Raw genomic sequence first — 23,562 nt, 5'->3', positions numbered from 1 at the left:
ATTTTTTGTGGACTGTGGGAAGAAGTTGAAGTAACCCTGTTAAAACCTGTGCATGGACATTGAAAACAACACTAAACAGGAAGACACCAAGCCAGGATTTGAATCCTGAGCCTTGTTCCTGCAAGGCAACAGTGCCTCCAACTGCGTCAACGGGCAGTACGCAGATAATATTATGTTTTATTTAATGCGATGTTTGTGTTTTTTTCATTTGTTTGTTTTGCAATGTGTTTTTTCTTCTGTTTTTTTTTATCACCAAAGTAGATATGTTTGCAGGTAATGCTGAATATGCTTGACCAACGTGATACATGTATGCACATAACAATCTGAATATTTGCACTTGCTCAAAAACGTTTAAAATGGCTCTAACGGCAGACTTGTGGACCGTCTTGCAACTGTAGAATCGGAGTGTAATACCCCTCAGTGACCAGCAGATGTCTCCTTGCTCCACTAACGTAGGACTCTAAAGTGTTGCAATCCTGGCATCTACAGCACAAAATTGCGTCGATTTCAAAAGAAAAAGTGTTGGATTATGTTCGACGTATTTGTCCATTAATATTTTTCTTACTATTGTGCAATTGCTATTTTTTAAAGAAGTACAGAAAGAGAAATTATACGAGGAATGGACGACGGGACTTGTAGTAATGTAATAAATGCTTTGATTGGTTAATCCACTAATGATGAAATAACTTCCCAAACGTTCTCAGAAGATTGTTAAAAGGCGAGCCAAACTCTCGAAGGTGGATCGATCTTATCCAAAACCTGTCCGGCCGCGGATAGTTTATTTGGAGGAGTTTGTGTCTTAGCCGCTGCGCCCTCCCACGCCACCTTCAGTATCATCATCATTCCCGCATCTTCCCGCAGCTCCAGCGATAATCTGTGGGGAAAGCTGATCGGTTCAACATGGATCTGCTGAATTTCATGCTTCTTGTAGGGATCTCCGTCTGCACAGTGAAAGGTAGGCACTCTCATTAATCAGTTAACAACTTCCTTCCAGAGGCAGAGATGAAGATGGAGAGCAAATTTATTTGAAAGCAGATGATCATGCGTGTGTGTTTTTTATTTCCCCCTCCAGGATTTCTGCTTTTCTTGTGAGTAAAACGTTGCTGGGTTGATTCCCTGATTGAACACAACCAGTGTGTCTTATTTTATCTATACAATGTATCCCGTTCTTAAGAGTTAAATCTGAATTTTACAACATTTAAATACATTAGGGAGTTAGTTCGAACTGTATTCATCTCATCTTTTTTTCTGGGACCTGCTGGATTTAAGTCAAATAAAGAATGGAAAAACGGGGGTAATTATGCATTTGGGAGGGAAAAAAAAGACTAAATTTAAACTAAAAATCTTTATAAATTCATCGTCAGATCCTCATCCCCCCAAAAAATCATCATCATCCTGCTCTCCTGTGTTTACAGTGTTGTAAGTTTTTATTATTATTATTATTATTGACCTCATTGCAGAACATCTATTAATGACACTACGTTAATTTGCCACTATCCTGGCTTTATTTTTGTGAATTGATGAAACTGTGATGCAGCCAGGAAAGAGGTCACTCCACTTCTCTTTTTTTTTTTTTTTTTTTTTGCCAGTCCCATCAGGCCTTCCCCCTTTCTAATGACCCTCTGAAGGCACTCCTGCTTGTTGTGGGTGTAAGTTTCAGTCTGTCAGCACTGAACTTGTTGCAACTTCTGCTGATGCGCTCTCTGTGTGACTGATTTAAGGAGGGACCTGGCTGCCTGTAGAGGACTACACTAATGAGTCACTAAGTCTGAAGATGTCAGCACCAGCATCTTCCTACAGATGGCTTGTATGTTCTGGGTGACAGAAATCCAGATGCAAACAGAGAGATGGCTGCAAAGCTCCAGCTTAAAAAATAACAAAAACAACAACAAAAAAACCTTCATTATGGGATTGAAATTTTTAGAATAAAAACTTCCATTGTGTCATTTGTTGCAACGTCTGACGTATTTAAATCGCCCAAACTATTAAACTGACTTGTTTTGAATTTTGAATAGCAATTCACTAAGAGGCAATCACCCGTTGTTGCTCTTCAGTTTTACACTTTACTGGCTCTTGTTCAAGCAGACTTGAATGTTAGGCAGATGGAAAGAAACGAGTGCATGCACATTGCTGCACACATAAATGCCCGAGCACGTCTTGGGTAAGTAAAGTCCTTGTCTTTCGTTCTGCTGTGCTGGGTGAATTTGATTATAGGGTCAAAAGGATTTGCTTTTGTCCTTCTATAAGTTTGAGGTGATTTCCAGCAACGAATCACGTAATAGTAAATTAGGAACGTCCGCTGTGATGTAAATGTTTCCGCATTGTACTACAGCAACCCGCGCTGATTACACCTCGTTGATTCTCAGGGTGAAACTTGACTATGGTGGGAGCAGAGAGAGGAGGAAGCATCAACAGGGCTTTTGTCCCCCACAAGCTTTCAGCGAATCTTTTATAACGAAAGAAGTGGATGAAAAGGGGAGACCGGAGAGACGTCTACCGAGAGCGCACTCTCGGCCAAATCATCAGGATAATGCGCTTCTCATAGGTGGTTTGGGATAATTGGGCTGTGGCCATTAGTGAAAGTGAAAGGACGGTGCCAGAAACACTCCATAACTCAGGACAAGAAACGACAGTGTGTTAAAATGAGAGACAGGTCTGATTTGAGTTTTCACTGCAAGATGAATCGCTTCCAGGTTTCGGAGGCGGATTGGTTTGCCTCGGCTGGGTGTGTTTCAGCACCTTGGATGTGACGACGGTGACACCGACAGACCATTGCACTTTGAATATGCCACACGCTGAAATGTTACAGCCCAAAATACAGAGTCGAGCTGCATATCGGTAACTTCTGAGTCAAATACAATCCTAAAATTCTCTTCTCTTTTCTGTTTGTTTTAACCAAACCTGCAGATCCAACAAGACTTAGCCATAGGTTTGATCAAAATAATAACCAGAAATTGAATTCGGTGTCAAGCTTTTTTTTTTTTAAAGTGTGTTTTATTGAGATTTTACTTAACAGAACAACACAAACTGAAACTGAAGAATAATCATCAATGACTTCCAGTTTTTTTTTCTTTTATAAATCTAAATCTGAAGAGTGCAGCATACCCATCTAAATCTTATTGTAAGAGCACTATTTACTGGAATAGTGCTCTTACAATAGTGGAAATGTGTCTTCATACTTTGTCTATCTAGAGCTTGATTTTTTTTTTTTAATTCAAGCTCAGCCACATGGGATGCAGGATCTATAAACATCGGTTTTACAGTTTTGTGTTTAAGTGGTCTTTGACTAGACCATTCAAAGCCATGGATGTTTTGATCTAGCTCTTAGTGTTGAAATCTTAAATCTTCTGCAGCCTCAACAGGTTTTCATCCAGCATTTCCCTAAATTTAACTTCACCTACTTTCCTGTCTCTGCTGAAATTATTTTTCACAGCTTTGCCTCCGTCATGTCTGGATTTCTCTTTGGTCCCCATGATGTTGTCTGTTAGCTAATGCTCTTCAAAAATCTTCAGAGCCCTTCCCAGATCAGCTGCGAAGCGCTGAATTTCTTTCCGGTTATCAGAGTAGAGGGGACTTCTGCTCTCTATGAAGTTTGAGGTTTAATCCTTTCATTAGGTTTTCTGTAGCTAATGCATTTCCTCTTATCTCTGATAGACAGCTTTTGCTCTTGATCTAAAGAAATTGATTGAACGTGGACGAACAGCACAGTCTGAGCCACATAACTTAGTTTGTGCTGTTGACCTTCTGCGACAGCGTGACGCGTTCATGTCTTTATGCTTGTTTTTCAGCACATTCAGATTCTTTGGTGTAAATGGATCGCAAGAATCATGTTTGCGTTGATGTTTTATAAATGCATGTCCATGTATGCATCATCTGAGCCTTTGTTGTAACCTGTTTACGCTGGCTTTTCCTCAAGTTCTATGCAATGTTTGACGCTGAAAATTGCAACCAATTATTCCCGCCTTACTAGAAATACTATGTTTTCCCATTAAGGTAATCAGTGAAATGTCAATCTGCATGATTGCAAAGCGAATCAAAACATTGGAGGCTGTACATAATCATGCCAGAAGCAATATAAATCAGAAAGAGAAGAAATGCTTGCAGAAGGCTGTTATGAAAGCAACACTAACATTACAACTGATTAAATTAAATTAAATTAAATGTTTACTCTTTTGATGTGCAGTGATTGCTTACTCTTTTCATCCTTGCTGAATTTAACACGAAGAACAAAGCACCACATTCAAATCTATTCATTCCATCCCACCAACACCATAGATGTATTACTCACTTTGAGTGTTACAAATCTGCAGATCCTCACGTTGTTTTTAAACACTTATTTATCGTCGTAAGACAAAAAATTTCGCTTTAACACTAATTAAAGCGTTCAAAATTAACATTGAACTCATGTTAAATGGGAATGAGCCAAAATTAAAGGGTCTACATCGATAGTTACCAAACTGTTGTGTTCTGTGTTTTCTGTGTAGTTATTTTTGAGGTTTTCTGTGTTTAGTTCTGTCTCTGTCCTCTCTTCCCTGTTGATTGTTTCCCAGGTGTGTCTCATTCCCTGATTACCCTCCCTGTGTATTTAAGTCCACCTGTTGTCTTTGTCTCTTGTCGGATCCTCGTCGTGTGTCAGTCTGTTTGTTAGCCCTCCAGTAGAACTGTGTAGTCCTGGTCGGTTTGGCTCGGTGGTCAGTCCTTTGTTTCTGTTGCTACCGGTTTAAGCTTTGCTTATGTTCTCTGCTGTGCCGCCTGAACTGGTCTGTTTTGAGCTACTGTCTATTAAACCAATCATCATCATCATCACCTCTCAATCTGGGTCCTGGCTGCGTTCACTCTCGCCACCTCTACACATGACACAAACGTCAAAAAAAAAAAAAGTCCAACTTACAAAATAACTGTGAATAAAATTTACCAGAATGTGGTAAAGTCAATTACACAGGGGTCTAATGACAACTCAAACTGCTTTAACAGCATTACTGTTTGTTTAATTGTAATTAAATCAGAGCATTACTGGAAAGTTCATTCATTCCTGCTTCTCAATTCACTTAGTGAAACACATATGAATTAGATGTATTAAAAATATTACATCAAATCAAATTTTAATACAGAAATATGGATTTAATGGAAAGCAAATTCAATACTTGCTTAAACTTGCTTGAAAATAACCTTCTCAAAAGGTTTTTTTGAATAACAGCATAAATGTTCTTTATGATTGTCTCTTTTGTTATTTAGGATGATTTCTGAAAAGAATCTGTTGATTTGACTCCACATGAGGATCCAAGCCTAACTTTGAGAACTATTGGTCTATTCTAGCTGAGAAGTAATTAATGGTCCAGAAGCAATAATCTAACAAACCCTTAAACACACAGAACGACATCTATATCCAGTGACTAACTGAACCAAAGTCCTTCACATCATGACACTTTATGAATTCATAGCTTTTAGCACAATACGGCCAGTTGACATGGTAACCTTCGTAATATGTGCGTCAGGTTGGTGGTTGAGGACGCACAACAGTTTCTATTCATGAATGCCACATTTTTTTCCAAATGATAACAGCATGGCATTCAGGCTTCTACGAACCTGAATGGCATAAAAAAAGTTATCAGAATATGTGTTATAAAAAGAAAACTGGCTGTGACCTTACGCAACATCTGTAATTAATAGAGTATTGATTAACTATTCGCTCTTTCCTTCTGCAGTTTCTCAACAAGGTCCATCTCAGCGCAAATTGTACAGTAATCTGATGACCGGGTACAACCCGCTGGAGAGACCGGTTTTCAACGACTCTCAGAGCCTCACGGTTTACTTTGGCCTCAGCCTCATGCAGATCATGGATGTGGTGCGTAAATGATCTGTTGCAATAAAAATATTCCTAAACTCGTCTTCTGCAGCAACTAACACCCAGTCCGATGTAGAAATTAGAAACTAGAAAAATGGGAGAAATGTTATTTTCAAGTGTTGCAGGCATGACAGAAATTTCCTTTAGAAGCATTTTAATACCAAAATCGCGATCTGTGAAGCTAGCCTGGTCGCTTACTTACCGTTTTCTGTTTCTGAAATGAGAGAAAACATTAAAGCAAACAGCAAAGTGTGCAAATAACGATTTATTAATTTATCAACAGGATGAGAAGAACCAGGTTCTAACAACCAACATTTGGCTTCAGCTGGTAAGAAGTTATTTTTTTTATGCATAAAAGTCACAGTAAAGATGTTTATGATTCAATAACAACATGCATACAGACTTTGTCACATTACGTCAGACTTCATTGAATTTTATTTGGATTGTATGGGACAGGTCAACCCATTTTTCAAGTTTTAATTTTTTTTTCTATGTTTTTGTTTACAAAATGGCTATGCTATGTTGCCCCTGAGGCAATTCTTTAATGAAAAACTAGCTGCACGTGTTTGCTACAGAAGAAAGTCTTTGTCCATTCTTTTTTGCAAAATAGCTCAAGGTCAGTCATTTGGCGTGGAGAGGATATGTGCATGTGCATATGGACTTTGACTAGGCTGTTTTACCATATTAAAATCTGGTTTAAACTTTTATCTTGTCATCCTGGTTTTATTTTACCACATCACCTTTGACATGGTTGCTGTATCTTCCTTGATTGTCCCATTTGAGCTTTCGAATCTCTGCTGCTTAGGTCTGTCCCCCTCCCCTGCATGTTTCGAGGATGTAAACGTTCACGCAGGGCACTGTGTCATCATTTTTCTTAATATCAATTATCATGTGAATAATTTTGCGATCTGAATCCATCCGAGCTTGCACAGGATGAGAGGGAAAGCTGCAGCCGACTCAGTTGTTAAATTGTTTGCAGATAATTTCATACGAACAATTCCGCTTCTTCATTTAAGGCTTTATAGCTCTTTACGGCGCAAAATTACTCAACAGATTGACGTTTTATCTGTTGGGTATTTTAATCGGGGAGCCCTAGAGACGTGGTTTGTTCACCTACTGGAACATAAATATGAATTCTGCTAAAATGCGTTATTCACATTTAAATTTTTGCAGTATTTTTTTTTCTTTTCTGTCCATCTTCCACAGGAGCAATAAAAGCCTTTCTCCCTTGTGTGGTGAAATGAAGTGTATGAACACTGGAGCTTTATTGCGGCTTGTCCGTTTTGTGACACCATACTTCCCTTCTGCTGCATCGTCAGCAAGCTCTCCCGATGCTGCTTGGCTTGGTTTAAATCACTCTCTGGAATCACAGCAGCAGTCTGACATGCACACGCACACACACACACGCACACACACACACACGCGCACACACACACACACACACACGCACAGAAGCACCAGCTCAGACAGCAACCTTTGGATCAACGATTTGTTGGCACTGATTTAGTAATCTTGGTGAAAAACCCAAGAGAAGAAAACTTGAACCTCCCAAAGATGCATTCAATATCACAAGATAACTCCGAAAGCTCAAACTCGATCAAAGAGTTTCCATAAATAGATCATACACGCTTAGCCTTTATCTATTACCATAATATGCTTATTAATAGGCAATATCATTAAAAGTTGGCTTTTTTCAACTCAAACCAAAAATATTCATGTCTCTGAACTAATGCGATGCTGCATTGTGTTTAATTGGATCGCACATTCGCAAGCATTTAGGAAATACTGCATTTTTGCGAGTAAGTTTCTCTGTGAAAAAAAGCTGTTTTAAACCAGACCAGTGAGTCTTTCGGTGTGCTTTACTCAGCCTTTAAACACTGACCTTTATGTCCTTTCATGCTGATGACAGCCATTGTTTGAACACCACGGTGTGAATGAATTAAAGTAGGACTACAGGGCAGATTTCAAAAAGGCCCTTTATTAAAAGCTATTTATTCAAGAAGTATCAATAACGAGTGGGCCGTGCCACCTGCGGCACTCTGATCCTGTTACAGACTTTTAGGTTTTGCCTAAACGTATCGATTTGATCCCATAAGCCAAAAGGCTGCATAGAGCTGTGTTCTGTTAGATCAAATTTCTCAACTTGTTTGGATCATTGTATTTATTACGAGGCTCCCTTTAGAATGAATCAAAACTTCAGTTGTTGTTTTTGGGTGAAATGATTTCGCTGCTTTTGCGCAGATCGCTCCAATCTCTCTCTGCAAACATTCCCGGTGAATTAAAGTAATTGCATTGATCCCCTCACTTTTCCTCCCTCTGCTGTTATTATGCGCCGTTATTATGTCAAAATCTCAACTGCTTTCCTTATGCTAAACGTAATGACAAACATAATTTCTCTGAGACACTCTGCTGAAGATTAAACTCGACTCCTGGTTGCACAAATTCGCCCACAGGCGCCGCTTTCTGTCGGGTTAAAAATGTCACTGCAACATGAAGAGTTCTCTTAAATCCCAGGCTTATCAAAGTGGAGCTGCGCATATAGAGAACGTAGAGGAGACATGTGCCTGATGAATATGTTATGGTTTTACATTTCACAGTACTGGAATGACTATTACCTCCAGTGGAACCCATTGGACTACCCGGGCGTGACCAACGTGAGATTTCCCGACCATCTCATTTGGAAACCAGACATCCTGCTTTACAACAGGTTGGATTTAAAACACCACACTGCCCGTCTGGTAGCTCCGTAAATCAGCGGTTCCCAAACGTTCAAGCTTCTGACTCAAAAAAAAAAAGAAATCATGTAAATATAAGAGAGTCGTGACCTCTAGCTCATACAAGCATTCTTACTGAGCCAGTTAAAAAGAGGCACAATGGCAACACAATCAGCATCAGCAAATATGTTTACCAAACGTGTGTGCTTTGGCTTAATCTCTATTCACAACTCCATTAGTGAAGCTTCTGAAAGAGCTGAGTCCTGTGTACGAGAGTCTTTTTTTTTTTTTTTTATGCAGACGATATTGATGCGACACAAATTGGACATAAATTGAAGTTTGTTGATTAGCGCTGCATCGTTTATTATCCTGGGACTGATTCATTGATGAGGTTGACCAAAAGGATGTCAGGATCTGTTATTGTGCCACTCTGTAACATTCTGAACTTGAAGCAATTTCCACATTTAATAAATTCAATTAAAATGTAAAATAAGAAGCTAGACGTTGGCTAACGCTATGAACACAGGATAGATCTCCTGAATTGGTAAATTAGGTTGGAGCATGCAAGTTTTGGCCATCTTGCTTTCCATCATTTTTCTAGACTTTTTGGGGCTGCTCTTATGCTTTTTAGCTCACTTAAGCAGATGATTATTGATTTTTACACGTCTCTGTTCATTAACCCCCAAAAGATCCATTTACAGGCTGTTTTCAGCCACCAGAGTTTTATTAAAAATGTGCTGCTGTTGCAAAGACTCTAACCTCTAAATTGACTCCCCATATAAAAGATCCACCACAATAGGCATGAGGCACTTTTTCCCACATCCTTTGTAGTATTGCTGAAATCTCCGTTTTGGGCTCATCTGACCAAAGCACACAGTGCCAATTAAAGACCCCATTGCACCAAACTCCATGCATTTTTTTTTTGATGATTGGGCAGAAAAGGTCTTTTTGCTGGCATGCTTTTCGAAACAACCGATTGACAATTACGCAGCCTCACTGACACTCATGGCTCTTCATGCTGCCGTTCAGAGCTTTTCAGATGCTTTTTCTTCCCTTATCATCGTGTGGCAACATATATCCTCTTCTAGCCTTATTCCAGTAAAAAGAAAAAAACAAAAACTTTTATAGGTTTAGGTTAGAGGCTGTTTTCCTTGAAGTCTTTTCCCTTCTTATGAGGATTATACATTTGCATAACTTGAATGACATGCTGTCTTGTCGTTCCCATTTCGAAGAAGAGAAATTGGTATTTGTGTCACTTCACGTTTACGCGGTGCGGGAACAGGAAGTCGCGGATTACTAATTAAAATGTTTTAGCCACTCTTTTTAATGTCACTCACCAGAACAGTAACGTTCAGATGGACAGAAACGCTTTAGTTACATTTATATGAAATGAACTCCTATGAGTTCTGCTGGGGTTTGTGTTGAAAACAATTATTCCTCATGTGTTTTATCTCAGTGTGAGGTTATGCCACTGCAGTATTAATTGTGATGGGACTCAGATACACTGTTTTTGATTAGGTTATAGTTTACAAATTTGTTGCGTTTTTTCAATTTTTTCAATTTTAGAGCTTTCATTTTTAATTTGAACAAATTCATGACAGACTGATATATTTCTACTGGACGGGTTCGGTTACATTTGTAATCAGTCGATCCTGCTGATGTGTCGTTCTTTTTATCCTCTGATCGTTCCAGCGCTCAGAAGCTCCATGCTGCTGTAAAGCTTCATAAACACATTTTAAGCATTGAAACAAAAACTAAGAATATAAAATTGATTCATTTTTCCAAAGTCACGACTCGCTCACCATGGAGGCAGTTTTTAAGACAAGAACGTTACAATTCAAGGTTAGCTTTTTATATATTCAGGACCATCTAGATCCGTGATCTGGAGCAGTAAATCATCTTGACAAATGAATAAAATTCTATTAGAGGAGATAGGAGAAAGGGCTTTTATTATAGGTCCCTAATGGAAAGAGCACCAGAGATCACCATTAATCAACGTTTAAAGGTTCTGAACAACCAAATTACAAGCACTCAACTAAGGGGAAAAAGTGCCGGGCCTTATTTTTCATTGTGCTCAAAAGTCAGACGTTTTGGGGTCAAGCTGCTTTCTGTTTTAACTTCGGCTTAACATGTCGTCATTGCCGGGCGGGGGGTGGGGGGGTGCCGGGTGCGGGGGGGAGTTCATTTGGAAGTGATATGTAGATGCTTTCGGGGAAGGACGAGCATAAACGCCAGGGAGCTGTAATTAGCGCCGCACCTCGCACCCACAAGCGATGTATAGATACGAACATCTGCTCTCAACAACTGAGAGTGTTTGAAGCCATGCTCTGGTTGCAGATGAAACTCTGACTGTGTCTCTGTGTTTGTTTGTTTTTTATCCTGCTTGCAGTGCAGATGAAAGGTTTGATGCAACATTTCACACCAACATTTTGGTCAACTCCTCAGGCGCTTGTTCGTATCTTCCTCCAGGTGAGAATTTTAATCTCAGCTCGTTTGTCAGACCTTAACCACCAGCGGAAATTTGACATTATTGCTCTGGTGTTTCGTGTATCATTGTGAAAATATTAATCTGAAATAAGTTTGCTCTGCTTACCCATAACTAAACATTATACTCTGCTTCTAATGCAAAGCTTAATTGTGAAATAAGGTGCTGTGGTGCACTCTGGTTTCAGATAAGCCGGCTAGACCGTATGGCTGGTTTATGTGGTTTTAAAAGAAAAATATGATGCAATCTGTATGACATCTTTTCTCTACAAGCCTTTTGTTTTAAGCAAACAATTGCTGAAATCTGATCTTAAATTAGTCCGTGCAATGAACCTGCAGACCCCCTGGAGGAAATGCTAACTATAAAAATATTTTTGCGTGCCTTATGACGGAATAAATGTACGCAAGGACTGGGAGATGATGACTTGGAGGAGGAAGAATAAAATATTGCTCTAGTTTCAGAGAAAAAAGTAAAAAAAAAAAAAAAAAAGAAGTTTGGATCCTTTTACAGGAAACTGCTGAACAAATTGAGTCAAACCGAACTTCTGCTGCATCAGAATCGTTGGATGCATTTTAAAACGGCCCATCAAATATGTAGTGTGATCCACACAGTTTTGATCATTAAGTTTTATTTTCTGCTTCAGTTAACTGGTGTCGCTTCAAGATAAAAAAAAAAAAAGAAAGAAAAACGTCCCTCTACATGGCATCAGATTTGTAGTTCAGAGAGAAAAGTTGCCGTTTGATTCAGTCATCTCTGGAAAATACATGCTTTTGTACTGTTAGCTTTTACATCTCAGAATATATTTAAATTTTTTATTGTGACATAGTCACCCAAAGTGAATCCAGCTCAAAAAATTATGCTTGTTTTGAAAGCCATCTCAGTACCATAACATTATTTACAATAGAAAGGGTATAAAGTTAAAAGTTTACTTAAACTTTCTCTACAGAATCTGACCTAAACAGCTTTAAGTTAAACCACCTAGCAGAATTACTTTTTTTTTTTCTACCTCTTGATTCAAGTTCACTTTGGTCTCACAGGTTTGCAAGAAACCTCAAGTGAGATCAAAGTTCAATTATACATCAGACTGACCTCTGATGTCATCATTTATACAACAAAAACTAACCAAAGTGGGAGGGGGGAAAAAACAAAACAGCAGCTTTAATAATGACAGTTTTTTCTCTTCCACTCTTTCTCTATTTTTCTTCTCTCTTTTAAAGATTAAAGTTTAAAATATATGAATGTTCTTGTAGTTATGGACTTAAGCAAAGCTTTAGATACATTGGTTTAATTAGTTTGTAAATAAGTCATGTCAGCTCTGGAATAGAAGCAGACTGCCTCATAATTTGAGACATCTGTTGTATGTTGTCTGAGCTTCAACTTTTTATATACAAGAAAAAACATTAATTTATTAGGAAACGGGTGTTAATTTGATAAATGTGGCTCTAATGATCTGACTAATTTATTATTTATTTATTTGTTTGATTCGAACAGACGATCAAAAGCAAAGACAGAAAAAAATAAGACCTGTAGCCAACTGACATGGCTAATAAATACGTTTCAGATATTTTGACATTAATATTTCAAATAAATTTTTAAACTCTGGCAGCATCTCGGTCTTTGCTTTTAAATCGTTATCATGTTTTCTAAAATTTGTTGATAAAGCTCCTAAAAGTAATTCTGAGTAATTCTTTTTTATATTGACTCACCAGTATTATTAGCTACCTAATGGTTACCAAATGTCACAGACATATCGTCAGAGAACTCTTAAATTATTCCCAAACTTTTTGCATAAATGTCTGATGCTAGTTTAAAACTGCCACTTTTCTCATTTCCTATCACAAATAGCTGTGCTACTTTAAATGATCACTTGCTTATAGAAAGTTGATTTCTGATTATATTTTTATTTCTCTCTTCTCTGCCACAATAATTGTATTTCTTTTAATTTACCCAACAGGAGACAATCAGAAGAACGAGTTGACTGCACCTCGTGACATTTTGAGCCACACATAAAATAACAAGTGTGGACTAAACTTAACTAAGTCAACAAAGTTTTAATATGTGCCTTTTAATTCTGTGTATTTTTGCATGATGTAATATAACTTGTAAGAGCCTCAACACACATCGCTGCAGCAGTACAGGAAGTGTTGGAACTACACTCTGCATGACGAAACTCTTTTCCCGATCGACATCTTGTAGCCTGGTTAAAGACACAACGTTCCTCTAAAACCATAAATAACACATGCATGCCCAAACACTGATTTACATGAGGGAACTTACTGAAACTGAAGGCCTCAATGACACAGCCAGTAATTACTGCTCCCCTTTGGCAGGCTCCTCTTCCCACTTTATCCCTTACAATGCAAAAACCCTTGGCCTGCTCTGCTGCAGCATCTTAATCAATACCAACGTAAATAGCTCCATCACTGAACCTAGTCCGAATTGATTGCATCTGGCAAAAGCAAATTACCTCTCAACTTTACTCCAAATTGACCCTCTTTTAAAAACTGGCACAAAATAATGACACGCTGCAATCAGCCACGCGGCTGTAACAAATGAGTCAAACGTACACAAATGTGACCCGCAGCCTGCAGATAAATCATTGAAGTTTCCCGACATTTATATTTTACTATTGAGGGTTTTATGGCAGTGAATAAGAGCCGTTCTGTTTGTTTGCCACCCATCACTTTTAATCTCCTTTCCATCTCTATCGTTTTCATTGCAGTGGGTGAGGGAAGAGATCTTGTTTACTGCCAGCATCTCATCTTTCTTAAATATGGATGGGAATTGCTGTGGCTGTCTCCAAGAATTAGTCTTCTCTTTTATCCTGTTGTCAATTTGAATTTTTTGGCTCTTTGCTGGATGGATGAAACCGTGACTCGATGTCTTCCTGGAATAAAAACTCTCTGCTGCCTCTCCTGTTGGTTTGGCATTGTTGTATCATTGTCATGTGTTTGTTTTGTTTTGTTTGTTTGTTTGTTTGTTTTGAGTTCCCTTATTGCATTTTGTCAGGTCAGAGAGTGGGAAGAAATATTGACGCTCAAAAGTTTACACACCCATGTCAAATGGGAAAAAACAAAGTTCAGAAGAAGAAACCTAAAAAAATAAATGAGAGGGAAGTTACCTGTATATTTCTGAAGTAGTACAACAAAATCAGTGATTTTGACTGCCAAAAAAAAAAAGAAAGAAAAATCACAAAATCCAATATTTTCTTGTTCAAGCAAGCAAGGACTGGGAGAATCCTTGAATTTTATCTTAGGCTGTTTATTTTTCCTTGCACTTGATGTAACAGGAAGAATAAACACTGAACTAAAAACAAATGTTCCCAGTTAAACACCCAGGCTGTTGCAGATGTTCTTCTGTTTGAAATTTATTTTTGCTAGTTGTAAAAGTTACACCTCATGATAAAGGAGGAAAGGGTGTCGAGGGACGACACACGCTCTGAAGCGGCAGAGCGGGCACTTTCTGTGCAGAGGCTATTAGTCTTCCACGCAGCCATCTGGGGTTTGACGCCTAGCCTTGGGATCCTCGCTGCAGGTCTTCTCTCCTTTTCTCTCTGCCTGTTTCCTGGCTCACAACTTTTAACAACTTGGCTGCAGAGAATATCAAGTTAAAGTGTTTTATGTACATGTATCCATCCAAGATCAAAGGGCTATTCTGTGTCCGTCCCCACAAATAGGCATCTTCAAGAGCACCTGCTACATCGATGTCCGTTGGTTCCCCTTTGACGTCCAGAGGTGTGAGCTGAAGTTTGGCTCCTGGACGTACGGAGGCTGGTCCCTGGATCTGAGGATGGTGGAGGCAGACGTCACTGGCTACATCGCCAATGGAGAGTGGGATCTTGTTGGTAAAAGGGTGGCCTTTTTGTCATTACTCAGGGTTTTGCTTTTCATCACACTGCTGCTTTAACAGATTGGGTTTTTTTGTTTGTTTGTTTTTTTTTATTCACAGAGGTACCAGGTCGAAGGAACGAGCGTTTTTATGAATGCTGCGACGAGCCCTACCCTGACATCACCTTCACGGTGGTGATGAGAAGACGGACGCTGTACTACGGCCTCAACCTACTCGTCCCGTGCGTCCTGATCTCCACCCTCGCTCTGCTCGTCTTCCACCTACCGGCCGACTCTGGGGAAAAGATCTCACTGGGTCTGGGGAACCGCCGCACACACTCGCACCGACATATGAGCAAAATAGCGCAGATCTGCTGATTTAGAAACCTTTGCAGGTTGTCATCCTTCAGAGGAACATTAAAATGTTGAACACGTACTGTAAGAAAGTGCAGAGCTGAATTTTTAGAATAATTATCGAATGCCTTTCAAGTTTGGGTTCAGCTGTCTTCCATTAATTATGCAGAGTTGTCTGAAAACGCTAAGCCTGACTAAATCTTGCAACCTTCTGCAGCTTTATAACCTGCTAAACTAAATATCTAAGACAGTGTTTCTCAACCCTGGTCCTCACCGCGCCCCTGCTCTGCATGTTTTAGATGTGCCTCTTTTCCAGAACAGCTGATTCAAATGACTGCATGACCATCAAGTGCTGCAGAAGCCTGTTAATCACCCAGAGATAAAATTCAGGTGTGAGGCAGAAGGGAAATACCTAAAACATGCAGGACAGGGGGACGGTGAGGACCAGGGTTGAGAAACACTGATCTAAGATGTTTTTAGGAGTAGAAAGTACTTAGAAAACCTTATTCATTGCACAACCCAAGGTAACACCACTTCTCTGCTTGATCTGACAGTGTAGAAACTGTAGAAAATACAAAAGCTTCAATTTTGTTTCATATTTTTCTTTGTGTCATCATCAACAGATGACTGGCAGGACGCTGAAATGAAGTGACAGAAATCAAAACAAATGCTCCTCTTCTGTTCCGGTGTTACGGTTCAGTGCTGTTTTAGTGCAGAACTGTAACAAAACGTGGGTTCAGTCTGAGTCTTATTTGGCTTTGCTGCATCCTGAGTCACATTTCATCTACACCAGTCAGAGAAAACAGTCAGTAGTTGACGGGTTATCAGAAGTTTTTCTTACTTCTGTCAGTTATTTAAGTCAAGTTCAAGCTGCTGTTCTTGGGGTTAAGCTAATGGGTGTACAGGTTTGTAACCAGACGTATGGCCAGTCAATGTCCTGATGCAACATCGGATGCATAGAGACATATTTTTGGCATAAATATTCACGGCTGTCAACGGAGTGCGTGTCATACTCTGCCTTTAATTGGGTTACTATTACGCGTTGTTGCATTGTTCATTTACTGTCTCACTGAACAAGACATGTCAACCAATGTTTTTATTTTGACTACTGACCTTTAAAGATAATAACACTGATTACCTCTTCGTCATGGTGCTTGTTAGTAGGGCAGATATTTGATTTAGTCCTTGGTGGGTTTTTTTTATTAAAAGCTAGTTTGCGAGGGCCGACTTGTGATGTGTAGATGGCTGTCTTTCTGTGGTCTGTATCTCTAGAAACTGGTTCCTGGATGAAACTCTGAAAAAACAATGAAACAGCTACAGGTCTTACTATATCTTAAACTGGGGAAGAATTTAATGCTGTTTATGAATGAAGGCTCTAGCAATGCAAAGTGTTTCACAGTCTGCTGTATGTCCATTAGGATGGACACACTGTTCTCTGACAGCAGAGGACTCTTCCTGGAGCGCTCTGCCATAAAGCATGCCTCATTGGCTCCGGCCTTTTTTGGTAGCAAATAGGAAACTAACTTTTACGCCAGTAAGTCGTAATGTTATGTCCAATCGGTGTGTGGCAGATCTAAAGAGTTTGGGGAAACAAGTAATTGTTCATTCGTTGGTGAAAGTTCTGTGCATTTGTGTGTTTCTTCTAGTGTTCATAATTGGTGAGTTGCTCACTGAATTATGCTTGACTACATAATTGTAGACAATTATGTTTACATGCTTACCTGTTAACATTGTCATCAAAGTGATGCTAACTGGGAATGTTGACCCTCTGTGACTATAGACTTGGTCTAATTTGAATTATTTTCGGATAAAGTGTGAACTTAGATTGAAACTTTGCCAAACAAACTGGTTGTTGTTAGATCAACCTTATTAAAGGTATCTGCTGGATAGATGATATACTTCTTTCTGCTGGTTCCCCACTTCTCTCATTATTGGACCTTCCCGACTCAAACAAACTAATACCCCACTAAACCCCAACCTCCAGCCCCACCCACCTTCCTCCAAAGACACACCACCACTAGCACAAACACTTACTCGGCAGCATGCATGTTTCCACCCTTACGATCCAATTGGTTCCTTGAGTTTATCTTATTTAAACAAATTTCTCTCAAACACAGTGAGAAATTGTTTAAATAAAATAAGTTTCACTGAATTTTGGACCAAGCCAAAAGTGGCACAGTGTAAAATCAACATAAAGGGCAAGCAGAAGACGAGCAACGAACAAGTGAATTTGTATGGGGACATTAAAGCCTGACATGATAAACTCCTGAACCAAGTTGAGACTCGACTTGTAAATCCAACCAGTTTTGTGTCCCAAAAAGAGTCTCAGACAAGACTTCGAACAACATTTCCGGATTGGTAAGTTTGTTTTCTAATAAAGTACGACAATAAGACACGTTTTTGAAAGTTCTGACAGTTTCTCTTATTTTTTTTTTTTAATGTGCACTGAGATGTAGTTCAGAAACATCCATCTTATAAAAATAATATGTTTGGACTTTCTAAGCCTGTCAGACCTGTAATGTTGCTTTTTTATCCCTATTATTTTATGTCTTTTTATCCATTTCACTCCTACCAGACCTCAGTGCCGCTCCTTCCCCCCTCTTTTGAGTTTTTCTATTATTCCCCTCCTGTCAGACGCCGCTCTATCCGGGCCTCCTGCCAGGCTGATTAGAAGTGTGGCATGTTCACGCTACTAACCTATCGGTTAAAAATAGTCGAATAATTAAGTCATTTATGACCAGATCACTTCAGACTTCACAGCCGAGCCTTTTTATTTTTCTTTTCTCCATCGAAAACATCTTAATATCCCTTTCCACTTGTCTTGTGGGTAATCACCCATTCAGGCTGAACCACTGGTTTGTTATTCACTCACTTCCTTTGTAGCCTTGTGAGCTGAGCAGATAATCAACGCTGGCTGCCTGACTTAATTGTCTGATCAGGAAAACAGAGCAATCTCATCTCGGTTGTCACAGTTGAACTCGGAGCGTTATGAATAAGTGATTAAGGCTGCATGAAAGCAGGTTTTGCTGTTGAATAGTGATTTTTGTTGTACGGCCTGCGCTGTCTGCGGGAGAGAAAGGGCATTGATTTATGCGGCTTCCTCAAATACGCTGCAGCTGGTTCCCATCATTAACCTCGCTGCGGAGCCAGATGTGCGAACCTGTGTGTGTTCCCCCCCTCTTCATATACATTCCCTCTGATGTGTTGATTGCTGGAGGAAATATGAAATGAGACTCGCCCGTTTGAAGTTGATGATAGATTATTATGCGGATCACACTGGAAAGCTTCTCGTCTCCAACGATGGATCTCTGAGGAGCTGAAGCTTATGTTAAAGCTGCCTGCTTGCGTCCTGGCACATGTGCTCGTCAAACTGGAGTCAACACATCGACCTGTCGACTCAATGGCTTTTTTATTAGGACGTTTTGAACACTTTTGAGCAATGGCCGCAGTAACTCAGCCACGAGAACGACCCCATTTAGCTACTGATGGTTCTTGGATGAGGCGTCCCCGGGGCAAGCCGCTCCATTTGCTCCTCCACTCCCCCAGTCTGTTCGGCGAAAACTCCCAGTAGCTGTTCATTATAACTTATCAGAAACTTTTATCTGTTCAACACCAAGTCGAAAACTTTGAATCAGAAACCAATCTTATCATAATCCCCTAGCAGTAGTTTACATCGTGAAAAATAAAGATCATAAAAACATCATGCGGTCAACAGCTGTGAAAGCCAATGACACATGTTACATTTTTGCAAATTGCCATCGTTAAAATCATCAATGCACAAATGTGTTGGCAATTTTTACATTTATTGTGGAACAAAAGCAAATCTAAACAGGTGGATTTTTAAAACTCAGTGTTTCAGCTGTTTTGCGGGTTTTTTTGGAAGTTTGTTCCAGATTTGAGGTTCATAGAAACCGAATGCCTGATGCTGCAATGGTTTGCATGATGCATTGTTTTGTTTCTTATGCACAGGGTGAGAATACAGGCTCAAATTATTCATGCTTGTGTATTTGACACCTTTGACAATCTTCTTGAAGTTATTGCTACAGATATTTTGACTTGGTTCACACTAATCCAGGTTTTTAAGAATATTCTTTTATTTGCCCGTAGGGTTTTTTCTTTCCGAAAGCTTAATCTTAGCCTGGTTAATCCTTTCAAAAGTTGCCTTAGTTCAGCCTTCAACAATTAGGATTTTCAGGAACAGCAGCAAGAGAAGCATCAAGGCTCAAATCTGCCATAAACTAGAGACTGCTGGACTATCAATCCTTTTGCTCACAGTGAAGCCAGTTTCTCACCACCGCCGGCTAAAAGGGTGCTGACGAAAAAATAAGTTGTCTCTGTTCCAAACTCGTGTTTAAAACTTCAACTGAGTTTTAAACACTGAAATTTCCATGTGAAATTTGTTGCTTCTCACATGGACAGATCAAACACCTTCTGGAAACGTGTTTTACAGTTAGACATGACAAAAATGCTGCTATTTGCCACAATTAGTAGAATGTCATAAGGAGTTAAGTTGAGGCTTTCAACTCCAAGGTCTTAATTCCTCTTAAAACTAATTCAAAAGGTTGTGACACCTTCATCATTGCAAGAGCCGTCTGGATGCTTTTCGTCACATTCGCACTGAGATTTGCTTTTCCTTCCCAGGCATTACAGTTCTGCTCTCCCTGACGGTCTTTATGCTGCTAGTTGCAGAGATTATGCCTGCCACATCAGACTCTGTGCCTTTAATAGGTAAGTCCGGCTGAAGTTGAAAGCAGCTGCTACGGTTGTCAACCACGATCAATGAAAAAGCCCCAGTGAAAACCCCTGTCATCTTTTTTTATTTTATTTTTTTTTTAAATGTGTTTCTCTGAAATCACAGTGTGGCCAATTTGAGCAGCCATCCAGGATTTGATCATTCCTTTAATTCAGAGCTGAGTCATCCTAGGTGATGTTTCTGCAATACACAGAGAAAGCTTTTCTCTTTCCATTTTTGTGTGAGACTCGGGAAACTACAGACAAATCTAACGCGCGAAAGGGGTTTTGAACTTTTCCACCACATTTCCACCACAAACCTCTGTTTTTAATTGAAAATCTAAGAGATTAACACGAAGAGGCTCTCAATTTTGATGTGAAAGTGAAACGGGAAAATTTATTTTACATTTTTTTTAATGCACAGCAATCTAAAAAATGTTGTGCATTTGTATTTAACCCCTTTTTCCCCAATGCTTTGTAAAATCACTTTCGGCTCCAGCTGGAACTCTTCCAGGTCAAATACTGGTTGGTATTTTTCTAGGATCATTATTTATTTGTTATGTGGAATTATTATTGAGTGGTTCTTCAATGTTAAAATTTTATTTTCCCACAAAGCAGTCTCATTTGATGCTTGTACTCGTTATCTCAGCTGGCTTCTAACGCAGCTTTCTGGGTCTTCACTTCTTCCTTTCCTCAGCTGAATACTTTGCCACAACCATGGTCATTGTTGGTCTGTCTGTGATTGCAACTGTTTTGGTCCTGCAATATCACCACCATGATCCTGACGGAGGAAAGATGCCAAAATGGGTGAGTCTTCCGATTTTTATTGTTGCTTACAATCTGTGTGGTATTTATTTTACAATGATTACATTTACATTTTAACTAAGCTGTTTTTACTTCAGCTGTTGACAAAAATAATCATTGCACACATTCCGGGCACTACCTGAGGACGACTCAGGCTCTGACATTATCATCACTGTCGTCGATGAAAACACAAATTGTGCAGACTCAGCAGAACTATTGCATACAACTCGTAAGGAAATGATGTTTGCCTTCATTATTCTGTGATCTGGTAGACCCGCGTGATCCTGTTGAACTGGTGCGCCTGGTTCCTGCGCATGAAGCGCCCCGGTGAAGACAGAGTGCGCTCAGCCTGCCACAACAAGACCCGACGGAGCAGCCTGACCAGCATGGACCTCAACGCCAGCAGCTCCATCTCCCAGTCCACCAACGGCCACATGCTCTACGTCGGCGTCCGCGGCCTGGAGAGCATCCACTGCTCCACGGCCGCCACCTCTCCCGATTCCGGGGTCCTCTGCGGGCGGCTGATCGGACGAGCCGGCGAGGACGAGTTGCTCCTGCCGTCGAGTCAGAGCCCCAGCATGGGGTACATGGAGCTGGAGCTGGCCAAGATCCTGGACGAGGTGCGGTACATCGCCAAAAGGTTTCGTGACCAGGACGAGGACGAGACCGTGTGCAACGAGTGGAAGTTTGCCGCGTCTGTCATCGACAGGCTTTGCCTCATGGCTTTCTCTCTCTTCACCATCCTCTGCACCATCGGGATCCTCATGTCGGCACCCAATTTTGTAGAAGCCATTTCCAAAGACTTTTTTACATGAGGTGATTGAAATAAAATTTTAAGGTTAAAAAAAATAAAAAATCTGGCACTCTGCTAATGAAATCAAGCATAAATTCACAGGGCAGTAATCTGGATACAGCAATTTCTTCTGTTTACAAATGCATATAATGATAAAATGTTCACGGTTTCTCAAAACTGAGTGAAATTAAAAATCAGTTTGCAGTGTGAAAATAATGAAACAAATCCACTGCATTATAATGTGACACCACCTCACACTTTGAAGAAAACAAATGCTATCTCTTTGGACTGTCTGACTATAAATCCGATTGCTATCATCAGTGTAATTTGTGAAAAATGTAGCTTTGGTTTGCTGTGTGATTTCTTCATTGTAATGTACAGTTTTGCTAAAATATAATAGCAGTCCAACATTACAGACCAGAAATATTTATATCTACACGGCATTTTACCAGAAGGTGTAGAAGAATAATAGAAAACTTGCAGCACTCATCACCTGCAAGCTGTTGATTATGTGTAAACTGTCAGCAATTGGATGAGGAGGTGGGGGGTGCGTTCTAACAGTGACGCCATTCGGGTTTGAAACATTTGGATTACTACATACGTTACATTATTTAAAAGCCCTTAACTGTCACCCCAAAAACAGTGTAAGTCAGTGGGTCCATGGGGACAACGTTGTCCTCGTCACAGCTAAGGGGTTAAACATCTTCAGCCCAGGATGTTTTTCCCCACCCAAGGTTCGTCAGAGCTTCTCAAAAGCAGCAAGGCTTCACATTGGTGTTTTCTGATCATCACAGTTGTCATAATAAACTGTAGACCTTATTTAGCCAACATGAAGCTGAACATTTTGCTGAATCTTAGCTACCTTGTCTACTCAGTGGTCCATTGGCACAATAGTTTTCCATTTTCTTCGGTGTCTTTCTGATATTGGCTACCATTTTAAGGTCATTTTATTGTTTTACGTGATTCATTATATGCTCTCCAATCAGCTTCTTGAAAGAGGAATGGGCTAAAACCATCATGAGCAACTTTTGGTGAATTCATCCTTAGTTAGCCAGAAATACACATCGACTGGCCTAAAGAAAAATGTCGCCAATCTTTTTTTTAGAACCAATAAAACCAACACCGTTCCTTCTGAGTCTGGAAAGCCTGTCAGACCAATTGTGAGGAATTGTGGGTTGGGCATCAAGCTATGGGGATATTTCTTACTGTGGGGTCTTGCCTGTTTATCACACATCACTACATATCATGGATCAGTTTGAATTCATAAACGTGCCAGAAGAGGCTTTGTTGTCTTCTGTCAAAGAGGAAGTGCCCTTGAGATTGATGTTTCAACAACATAGTGACCCCAAACACACCAGTAAAACCAGCAGCATCATGGTCCCAAACCAACAACGTGATGTTATATAACAGCCAACCCAATGCCTTGACCTTAATTCAACAAAAATCATGTAGGGTGACATCATACATGCTGTTTCAGTGGTAAAACTAAGATATGTAAGATTGTGGAATAGAGTCCTTTCGTCCTGGTTTGTAATAGCTGTTCACTGGTTCCAGAAGTTGGTTGTTCATTAAAAACTGATGTGCCACAGTTTTCAGAAGCAGCAGCAGCCATCCAGCTCAATATTAGCTCATTAATTCGCAGGAAAGCTTAATTTTCAACCATTTTCAGTATATTACATGATGAGAATGATTACCACTCCAGTTATTAAATAGCAATGCAGGCTCTGCTATTTTGTTGAACGGCGTAATGTTTCTTACCTTTACTTTCTATATACTGAGAATAAATTTGACGCTTTTCTTACTGCATTGATTTAAAGTAGAATGTTAACAGTGTTTGCAATGCTTTTGTGTGCGTGGAAATAATGGCTATTATAAGAATGGTGACATTTACTCTATTTTTTATCTTACTATCAGTTTTAACACAGCTGTACATTGGATATATGATATCTAAAACAGCTACAGTATCTTGCATCATGTAAATATTAAAAACTGAAGTAAAAAAATTGCAA

At 39.7% G+C, this 23,562-nt stretch overlaps 1 protein-coding gene across 1 annotated transcript; it reads left to right on the top strand.

The window, feature by feature from the left end:
• The first annotated feature begins 885 nt into the window (after positions 1–885).
• chrna7a (cholinergic receptor, nicotinic, alpha 7a (neuronal)) lies at positions 886–22,029 on the top strand. Its single transcript, XM_014992572.2, has 10 exons — positions 886–955; positions 5,706–5,845; positions 6,129–6,173; positions 8,443–8,552; positions 10,949–11,028; positions 14,721–14,888; positions 14,993–15,187; positions 19,867–19,953; positions 20,654–20,763; positions 21,033–22,029. The coding sequence occupies exons 1-10, from the start codon at positions 901–903 to the stop codon at positions 21,573–21,575; spliced, it is 1,533 nt and encodes a 510-aa protein (XP_014848058.2). The 5' UTR covers positions 886–900; the 3' UTR covers positions 21,576–22,029.
• Positions 22,030–23,562: the final 1,533 nt, after the last annotated feature.

Source organism: Poecilia mexicana, unplaced genomic scaffold (assembly GCF_051168715.1).
Source record: "Poecilia mexicana isolate PSO_F unplaced genomic scaffold, ASM5116871v1 scaffold_3, whole genome shotgun sequence".
In the NCBI taxonomy this organism is placed as follows: Eukaryota; Metazoa; Chordata; class Actinopteri; order Cyprinodontiformes; family Poeciliidae; genus Poecilia; species Poecilia mexicana.
The sequence above is the reverse complement of the archived record's forward strand: the minus strand, read 5'-3'. Positions and strand labels throughout refer to the sequence as shown.